This window comes from Dromaius novaehollandiae, chromosome 2 (genome assembly GCF_036370855.1).
Source record: "Dromaius novaehollandiae isolate bDroNov1 chromosome 2, bDroNov1.hap1, whole genome shotgun sequence".
NCBI classification, from domain to species: Eukaryota; Metazoa; Chordata; class Aves; order Casuariiformes; family Dromaiidae; genus Dromaius; species Dromaius novaehollandiae.
Genome location: NC_088099.1, coordinates 35,175,726 through 35,186,297, shown reverse-complemented (window position 1 = coordinate 35,186,297; position 10,572 = coordinate 35,175,726). Strand labels below are relative to the sequence as shown.

Sequence of the window (10,572 nt, the reverse complement as noted above, 5' to 3'; positions counted from 1 at the left end):
GAGAGATTCTGTACACTCATGGTAGGCAGTCTCCAGAGCCTATGGATCTATGTTTCTTTAACAACAAGCTGAGGTGCCAGAACCAACACCCAGGAAAAGCTTTCCTGTCTTGTTTTGCTTCTCTTACTCATTTGCTGGCATATGTGCAAGGTAGAGCAGCCCCCAGGCTACCCTAAATCTGTCCAAACTGAGTGGGAACTGGCTCTGGGGTTTCCCCAGATTCCTTAAGTCACTGGTGTTGAAGCCTTTACTGTGAACTCTTGATAAGAAAGTAGCTTTTTCCTCCTGCCCTAGCAACAAAGTCCGATACCATCAGGAGAGCTGCTCGGCAGCCGCAGTAGGGAAAGGGCAGCTGCTACTCAGAGCTCTTGCAGCTGCTCCAGGCTGGACCCAATGGGTTAAAAGTTTGGACTTAAAAGTCTTTGTGAGAATAATTGTCCCATCCCCTAACTGTCTGGCAGTGGTTGTAATCAGCAGCTGATGTACGGATTAAACAGGGGAGACAATGGGTAAGCAGGTAGACTTATATTTGCGAAAAAAGAACATGCAAAATTGAAGCTAAATCACTGGAAATCTGATCCTTTTAATCTTTAAAGGTCCAGAGTGTGGATCAAAGATCAAGCAGTGCAGGCCATGGCAGGAGAGTAAGTGCCCAAAGGGCCTGAAACAGGCTGAGTTTTGGCCTTCAAAGTTTGTGTAAAGCATCTCTCAAATAAAGGTGGAAAGGAGCCGGGCCAAGCCCTAGGGCAGCCTGTAGCAGATGTTGCTCACTTTGGAGCAGGACTCCACAGGACACGATGCCAGCCTGAGGGTCTGCCTGCACAGGAATGATACACTGGATTAGGCTATTCACCTAGCTTCAGGAATGAGCTGTAGCGAACACGAAATGCAATCATATTGCTTTGATCTGCTTTTTTTGCCCAACAGTGTGGTTGAAAGTGTTGGCATGCTCGCCTGTGGCTCAGCACTCAGCATAAGTGCCCTCAGCTGCAGTGTCCTGCTGGCCAATGTGCTGCTCCCTCTGAGTACAGTGCAGAAAGCCCAGTGTCAATTAGATGGGTTTTTGAGACTTGGGATCAAACTAACACATTTCTGTGATTCTTCTGGACATCCCATAATGCCCCTAAATAGCTTGGGAGCAGTCTCATGAAGGGATGGTGCAAATATATAATTTCTCTTTTTCCAGTCATCCTGGAAGCCCTCACTTGCCTTTCCCCCATGTGAACCTTTTTATTGGGCTTTTGAACAACAAAAAAGGAATAGGTCAGTTAGACCTGACTGACAGTGGGATGTGCACAGGGCAGACTGAAAGAAAAGTGGCACCAGATGGTGAAATATGGCTTGGTTATGTAGGTGAACAAGGTCAAAGGAGCTTTACCTTACTCTCGCTTCGGTTAGAGCATAGCTGTGAACAGTGAATGCACTGGTACCGTGACAATGGCCAGCTGCGTTGGATGTAGATTCTTATACTGGTGTATGTGGGAGGCAATGTTTTATAAGCAATTAGGTGACCTACTCCTCGATGAGGGTCAGGTTGGCTGTTTTAAAAGATGCTTATGAACAAGACAAGCAATAAAGTGCACCAAGTGCATTTAGAGTACCTGACCAAGAGTGCCCTGCAAATTTCAGACCACTCAAACTCATCTCACTTGTGGCTATGGAGCACTCAAAGCAACCATGTCCCTGGCTGGGTACTGGATACTGTCCACATCATACCAAAAGTGGGTTACAGAAAAGAAACAGTGTGGGGTAATCTTCATGTTGTCAGGCAGTGCCAGGTGGAACACAGTCCTTAATCTCTTCGCAAGCAGGTCAGACTAACCCTTTGCTTTCATAAATCTTTTGAACTTTTTTGAAAGTTTTGTATTTTTGGTATCATGAGAGGTGTGTGCTAGTGAAGCTGATGTGGAAATGTGTGGAGAACTGCTCCTTTTTGCTGGATTTTGACCTGCTAGCCGATAATCTTGAACACTACCTCTAGTTCTTGTGTTACAAGAAATTCTGAGTTTTATTTCTACATTCACTTTCCTCACACCACTCATGACTTTTGTTAAAAAAGCAATGTGCCACTGCCTTTTTGCCAGTCTTCTCTATTTACTCTTTCCTCTGAAACAACTCCATAGCTCTGGCCATTCTTACCACACTTCTGCAGGCCACTCCTGTTCTCTGTACCTATATCCAGTATCTGAAACTGAATGCACCTCACCTAGTTTTTCCTAACAGTTAACTCAAATCCTTCAGTTTAAACGCATTGCTTTGTGTCCTACTTTGTACAGACAGAAGATTTTTTGCAATTCTCCAGTCATCTGTAAGCATGACTGCCCCTAATCATTTTGTATCCAGATATTTCCTCTCCTGTCCCTCCTCCTTTTCTTTCTCCTTCAGTCTCTCAGCTGGCATTAAATCCCTATTAGGCTGGGGATATAACTTTGTGCCTGCTAAGGAAAGCCAAGAACAACACCTGTACTTATTTTCCAGTACTAGTTGTCATGCTGATAATGATAAAGCATCACTTTTCCTACGCTTTTGAAAGGACATTCTGATCTACCCTTCCCCTCCATGGTTTGCTCTGAGGTAAGATGCTTTCCAAATTGTTTTTCCCATGTAAAAACATTGGCGAGTAGGGGCGCGAAGGGCTCCGTTTAAGTTGAGGATGGGTGAGTAAAGGACAGATAAGCCATTGTGGAAGGTGGTATGCACAGGGGAGCCCCTGGAGATGGGACAAGCAGGGATGCAGAGCTGGGGGCAGTGCTGCTACCTACCAGCGCTCCATGTCTTGCTTTAATGCAGATGTGGAAGAGCAACAACGATGTAAGGCTAGTCTTGCAAAACGTGCTTATTTTGTAACATGAATGACAAAGCAGAGCACTCTTTGCTTTAAATTCTGTCGTGGAAGAAAACTCACTGCAAGGTTAGTAGGATTCTGCATGAATTTTTCTGACTCCGACAACTTCAAATCATTGTGAATAATGCTCTAAGATGGCTATAGCAGCCTGAAATAACTCTCAGAAGCCTGCTTGGGGCAACTTATTTGCCCCCAAACTGAGCATGTTTATATAACTGTGTGAGATAACAGATGTAATGTTTTTTTCTACTCTCTTACACTATGACAAACATCTGGGCCATAAAACACATTTGAAATTTTTAACTCCTGTGGCACATCTGGTCTGAGGAGGAGCTGGGCTGTAGGAGACAGCTCAGAAAAACGGATTTGAGGCTGCAAACGTGCTGCTGGTGGTGGGCTGTGAACCTGCAGAAAAATCAGGTTTTTTTTGTTTTTTTGTTTTTTTTTTTTTACAGCCTGAACATTGCTTTGTGGATCATGTGGGTAAGGAAGTAACCTGGAAAGAGAGTCCTAATTTCACCTCACATGGTAGCTATTGGTTCACAGCTGGAAAAAAACCCCCGAGTGGCCAGTGTGGTGGGATGGTACCAGACACATACTGCTAGGGGATCTCCTTTGCCCTGGACAGCTGAGGAGGTTTTTGTGATATCCTGGATCTTGCCTGCCAAGGGACATCCCATGACTATAGACCATTGTACATGTAGGGTCAAGAAAATTTTCTGTAGGGTCTTGAAGTACCTTGAAGTATTCCTGGGTATCACTCCAGCATGGCTTGTAAAAAGAGCATGTTCCTCCACGCGAGGGTCAGTTTTGGGACCCTTAGTGATGCTCCTGTCCTTGTCTGTTGTCTGAACACCTCAGCTGGAGCCTTTCCTCTTTTCTTCTCCTGACTCCTCTCTGGGACCATGGACCCTCTTCTCCACCAGACTAGAAACTACCTGCCTTTTGGTGAATTTGCTCCTGACAAAAGGTCCTTTCTTCCTAAAGGAGCCCATTCTAGCAATTCTGCAGGGCTCATGGTATAAATGTTGACTATAAAAGGTAAGTGTCACTAGGTATATCCTTGCTGCCTCATACCAAACTGGGGCACATCTGCCTGAGTGCTCACATGTGAGCGGTTGAGAAGGCATCTGGGCCAGATGACCCGGAGCAGGGCACGCCAGAACGATGCCACCCGGGAGCACAGGCAGCCTGCCAGGAGTGGGGCCAGTGGGAAAGCTTCCCCATGAACCCTGATGCAAACAGACTGGCTGCCAAGTAGTGCTACTCCTGCTCCAAGGAGGATCATTTATTGCAGTTTGAGTTATTGGCTCATTTGTTGTAGGAAAAGGCTGTGTGGATGCAAGGCACTCTAAGAAGAACAAACTAAAATTACATGTGTGCAAAAAAGGGCCTGGGAGTGTATTTATATCCCTGCTTTGCAGTGGGACTGTTACTCAAAGCACAATATAGATCATTGTGTAAAATCAGAAAACCTTTGGTCTCTGCAATATACCTGACATGAAATGTTGAGACATGCTCAATAAATGAAGCAGAAATGCTAATACTGTTCTTAATGTATGGGGCATTTGCTTTGGCAAATGGACCTGGTAGCAGTATGTGGTGCTTTCCTAGTGCACAACCAAAATACTGACTCACAATGTCGCTGTTTAAATCATTTTGGAGATCCTTCCCTTCCTTCCCATTGGCTGCACCTTCCAAACTTAGAGAAAAAAATAAGCAGAATAATCTACTTTAAAACTTGGATTTTTTTTCTGCATCTCTTGACCAGTTTAAAGTAGCTATATGAAACACAAATTTAGAAATCCTGTATTGCAGGGTAGGGAGTCTTTATAATGCTAAGTATGTGTGACTGGGGCTTCAGATCATCCGAGGGCTGTGGCCTTCTGGGAATCTGGGCCCTCTTTGATGGTATTTCAGACTTGGAAAACACATGCTGGAGACACATGCTTTTTCATATAGGCATAAATCTTGCCACTTACATATAGATTAATGGGAACCAGCATAGAGTAAAAATATTCCACTTTTTACGGTATGCACCGTAAAACATGGTTAATACTTCCAGTTTATAGGAAGAGCTAAGTCTTGCCATCCCCACCCAGCACTCAGTTGCCTCTTTTTTAGGCACTTGGCTTTCTTCACAGCTTAAATTTTGTTTCTAGTAACAGTATTCTTTCCATATACTTTCCTGGGTATATATAAAACATTGTCTTTCCATGCACTCTCCAAAGTCCCCAGTAAAGTCCTGCTAGCTGGTGAGTTCTACTAATAACTCCCCAATTAACAGCATTTTGTTGTCTCAGTTTGTGTCACATTCAGAAAGATCCTTATTCTTTGTTATAAAAGTCTAATTTCTTAATTTTTGCAGAAATCGAAAGTAATTTCATGAGATTATACCAGATGGTGAGAAAAAGGAAGAGAAAAAGACAAGGTATTTGCCAGGTAAACTATCTGGTCCATGAGTTGAGGTGACATATGTTTGTAGTAGCCTAACTCCTGTCTCTTGCATCCTCATAATGTTGGGATCCTAAATACCTATCTCACTTTTGAAAATGCTGCTAAGGATCTAACAAAGTGACTATTGGTCACTTAGGCCAAGGTAAAAGACTGTGCTTGTAGCCTGCCCACTGGATATAAAAATGCACTTGTTCAAACCTCTGTGCAGGTAGTATTTGACTGCAGAGGCTGAGCTACTTGAAAGAAAACCTCAGCAAGGCTAAAAGAAGGAAAAACAAAGATAATGGAAAAGAAACAGCTATAGTAACCATCTGCAAGACCACATGGCCTCTACATCAGGTTCCATAAAACTTAAAAGGATAAAAGAAAAGGAAATTGCTTTCAAAACAGCTAAGACAGTTTTATAAACATTTCTGTAGTACTTGGTCTTCTGCTTTGATAGGGTGTTGTACTTGTTGCCCTGTTTCTGGCATTAGAAATGCCACATGACTTAGCTTCCACGGTGCAGAGAAGTGTATTTCAGGAAATTCTTCCCTTTCCTTTCTTTCCTATCCCGCTTGTCAGAGCACGTGCACACACATTAGGTTAAACCAGTGTGTTTTTTTCTTTAGCAGCCCTACTGCAATGGTTGCTTGGCCCTTCAGCCAGCGATATTGCCCTTCACATCAAGTTAACCTGCATGGCCTGGCCCAGAACTGGTCCTGACACACAGCTGTAAATGGGGATCCCTCCTAGTACCAAGCAGCCGTGCAAAAGAATGATCCCCTCCAAGATAAGTGGTAATGCAGGGAACTCCCCGGCCCAGGCTTCAGGTGCAGGCAACGCGACCTTGTGCAACCAGTGCCGATTTTGGCTATCAATTGCTTTACAGCTATTACAACCCCCTTAAGCAAGAGCACAGTCTGACTGTCCTTTCCACACACTGCAATGCCAGATTACACTGCCTCTCCCTCCCAAGGCTTGTTTCCTTCCCCAGGTGGCAGAAAGGCTCTTTTCTGGGCTAGTTTTAAGCTGGACTGGATCCCAGGCCTGAATGACAGCACAGCCCCATGCAACCCTACGAGCACCCGAGGGGTGCAGAGCCCAGGAGCGGGGGCTGCTGAGAGCACCTGACGGGCGCTGGGGCAAGGGGTCCCACAACTCAGGGCAGTTTTAAACACACGGAGCAAACACCAGTTTTGCTACCTAATATGAAGCTTCTTAAAGAATTTAATAGAGTTAAAAGGAGACATTTTCTGGAACCTAAGCATCACCTGTGCCTTTGAAACTCATCCTGATGGCACTCTGCAAACTTTCAGTCATTTTAGATTGAGGGCACTGAATTTGAATCTAATGTGAAAAGCAGAGTCACGCCGGGTTTTAGTATTTTCCCCCCTAAGCAAAGAGAACAAGTGTATACTTCACAACTTTCCACTGTAGAGTTCTCTCTAGCCTAGACGTGAGTTTTGCATTAATTCAGAGTTCACCAATTATTATGGCTTTATCAACAACCTTATTAGTGATCATTAAAAATAATCTTGGTCAGAAGGGGACTGCTGTATGCAAAGCCCATCTTTCCTATTTACTTTGTGACTATTAATGCTTTTTTTTAATGTTTACACATTAGTGTAAGGAATAGTGTTAGCATAATTCTAGTGTAAAATAAAACCAGCTGTATCCATTATAAGTGCATTACTGCCAGGAACTGTAAATATGTTTATGCCTGATAGCCTTTTGACTCAATAATATCCTGCTATCTCTGTTGGGCAGGCAAGTTTTTAAACCAAGAAAAGACAGGTTATGATCTTCATAACCAAACTGCATTTCTTTTTGAAGTATGTTATCTAAATTCAAATTTTAAGAAGGTCATTAAAAAAAATCTGTTTGTGATTTTAAAAGAGAACAATCGAAATGTCAATGTCATCTTCAAAGTGGTGGCAAGAAGGTACAACGTGCGCTAAGAACAAGTTATTCCTCCCAGATATACACATACGCAGACAAACCCTGCCATATCATACCATACAAACAATTTTAATTGTGTAGTTACAGTCAATAACCACTCCTAGTCAGAACATTTCTGCATAAAGAAAATTGTGATACACTTATAAAAACAGCCAGCTGTAACAAAATAACTGGTGTTTTCATAGCAATAAACTCATAAAAAAGAAATACACCTTTATACAGAAATTTTATACAGCTGTAGCTTTAAAATTGATTGTAAACCAAAGGAAGACACATTGCAAACATCAATTATTTTCACATTAATTGCATAAGTTTCTAAGGTGATCTATTAGTTTTATTTACCTAAGCTTATTTGCATGATAGTAAAAATTGCATACAACAATAAGAGTGAAGCTTATAGTATGAATTGCTTGGATAACATAGAGCACTTTTTATAGGCAACTGTGTAAAGCACATTTTCTCTATTTAAAACTTTTAAGACACTTTGTTTTACTGCCCATCAAAATACATTTATAAATAGAAAAAAAATCAGTATGATAACAAGAGAAGCAATATTACATTTAACGGAAACTTCCAAAAAAATTAATTACAACATGATGCTGCAGGTTCTACAAATAAATAATGAGGACTAAATTGTGTTTCACATTTTCTTTTTCATTTTCTTTAAAACCATGTAACAATGAGAATGAAAAAAAAATACAATGACCTTTATTTCCAAAAGAAAACAAATCTGAATTACGGCAGTGCCATATAATACAAGGCATTTGTTGGCATATGTTATCTTTAAACTGCATTCCACAGTCTATAGTTCTTTTGTAACATACAATAGAACAAGAGTAACAAACTCTTTTTATTTTATTTTTTTAAATAAATGTGAGTTTCCAAAGATCAAGTGTGGAGTGCTACAGTAATAATTAAAAAACAAGAACAAAACAGAAACAAAAAACAGTAAATCACAAAAGTTGTAATGCTTGTCTGAAGGCTCCAGAATCAAAATCACTGGTATCATGCTTATTGGGTACACTCACAGTGTATCCAGTGAACACAAATTAATATCAAACAATCCTCAACGCTTCATCTGTTGCTGCGAAGCAGTTTGTAAAACAGAGTAAAACATCTAGTGCAGTCTGCATTATCCTTTTTTCAACTTTTGTGCAAGTTTTGGAAGGTTCATTGGCCAAACAATGAATAATAAAGGTTTCTGACAGAATGCAAGATGGAATTTTCATTTCATTAGTAAATACCAGTGGCACTGTTGAATGAAAATAATACTTTTAGATCAGTCTTTCAATTCAGCATTAATCTCTGTGTTCCCTTCTACTGATAACTCTTCTTCTAGTTTAACTGAAAAAAGCGTGTTTGCATTTTTGTCTTGGATGCTGTCTTCTAAATCCTTGAGCAACTCTTCCTCCTTGTATTCTGCCACATCCACCTCCAAACCAGAATTGTCCTTCAGCTTCCCATGGTGCTTGAGATAATATCGCTGGTTCTGAAAGAACTTGATAATGGTGTACTTGGGTAGGTCAAGCTGAGCGGAGAGAGTCTGGATTGCTTCTTCGTCTGGATACAGGCCTACGTCTTGTATGAAACTCTGTAGGATCCCGAGGGCTTCAACAGAAATCTTCGTTCGTGGTCGGGGTTTCTGACGATTTTCATCCTCAGATTCAGCTGGTGATGCTACCGTTGGTTGCCTTGGGGGTAATCTGGGACCTGGTTGCTGTTGCTGTTGCTGCTGTTGTTGCTGCTGTTGCTGCTGCTGCAAGACAAAGCACATCATTTTTCATACATGTAATCTTGTTCATTGTTTGTGTCACCAAGCAAATCCAGAGAAAAATTTGCAAAGCTACAAACAAAGGCTCAGTAAGTTTAAAAAAAAGAAAGAAAGAAAAAAAAAAGGACTCATTATTTCTGGTACTAAGGAGAACCAGAATTAAAATATGAATTAGTAACACCCTGTATATCTGTAAGTGTCTGTATGTGTGTAAACAGAGACTCAGGATAAAGGAAAAGTGGGATACAGACAGAGAGGTGGAACAGTCAGGCTTTGTCTAACCAAAAACGCAGGTGACGTGATATCAGTGTGGTTTAGCTAACAAATTTTAATGAACATGCTCGAGTCAAGTGCAGACAAGAAAAAATGCTAAGTAGGTGACATAGTATAGGATTAACTTGACCAGCTTAGCCAGAACTGTAGCAAGGGCAAAGTGAGAAAAGTGCCAGATGAGGGCAAACACACAGGAGCTCTGCCAGCAGCAGCAGCTGCTGCCCAAAAACAAGGGCTGCAAATCTCTAGCAATAGATAGACTAAGGGATTGGGGGGAACAGAGAGTAGGGGAGCATTTTAGCTAAGTGCTAAAATATCCCACTACTGATCTGACCTTAGCATGCACTGAAGTCTTGTCAAACTTGCAAATATTACGACAGAATGTGTTAGCTGGAAGTGTCTAACGTCATGCTATTAAAGCCAGTCTCAAAAAGGACAAAGAGATCTGGAGGTAGGAATTCTTTATTTCCAGTTCTGGCTCTGACCCATCTTGCCTGAGGTCTTGAAGAGTGTCTGTCTTGCCTGTGTTCAAGTATCCCAACATATAAACAGGGAACAAACATATTTACCTGCTTCAGTGTTTGTGCTGGGGAATATTTAGTTAATATTTATAAAGCACTAAGATGAAAAGCTCTAAATAAGTTGCACTATTATTATTAGAAGGGAACATGCTGCATTCCAAAAATTCAAGCAATAAAAATGAGCCAGTATGCACATCAGAAGAATAAAATAAAGCAAATCATGATGTAAATAATTAACAAGAGCTTAAAATGAAGTTTTGCAAGCAGGGATTCAGAAACATTCTTGAAAGGTGAGGCACTGAGCCCTAGGGACAGAAATGTTTTTCTCATCCACCACTTGAGTACATTATAAGATCGTGTTTAAAATCAAAAGTAAATTTATCAGCAACTGTTTTTGTTGACAATTCTTTTGCTTTACAGCACAGGAAGCATGGGTTAGTAAGATATTTTGGATCAGCAAATTTCTCCTCATATGGTACAAACCACCAGTTATTATTAAAAAACAACAGCAGCAAAACAAGCAGTTGCTATCACTAGATTTCATTTCCCTTCGTGAGCCTCCCCTTGACAGTTTTGTGTGTGTCAGTCAGTAGTGGTTCCCAAGCTTCCACTTGCGGCCCACTTGCAGACCCTAAATAGCACAAAATATTGCATGAATAGTGTAAATATTCGATGAACTGTATTTCTGTCCGGTTTGCAGTGCCACTTGTAGTTGCGGAGACTTCACATAGGTCTCAACACGCACTTTGGGAGCCACTGCTCTG

The 10,572-nt window shown here is 41.4% G+C and overlaps 1 protein-coding gene across 6 annotated transcripts in view; it reads right to left on the bottom strand.

Moving 5' to 3' along the window:
- Positions 1 to 7,293: 7,293 nt before the first annotated feature.
- SATB1 (SATB homeobox 1) overlaps positions 7,294 to 10,572 on the bottom strand; it is a 94,656-nt gene continuing 91,377 nt past the window's right edge. For all 6 annotated transcript variants that reach the window (XM_026103706.2, XM_064506224.1, XM_064506225.1 and 3 more), the window contains one exon: positions 7,294 to 8,999. In XM_026103706.2, coding sequence (XP_025959491.1) covers positions 8,523 to 8,999 — 477 coding nt within the window. In that variant the 3' untranslated portion in view covers positions 7,294 to 8,522. The remainder of the gene's footprint in view (positions 9,000 to 10,572) is intronic.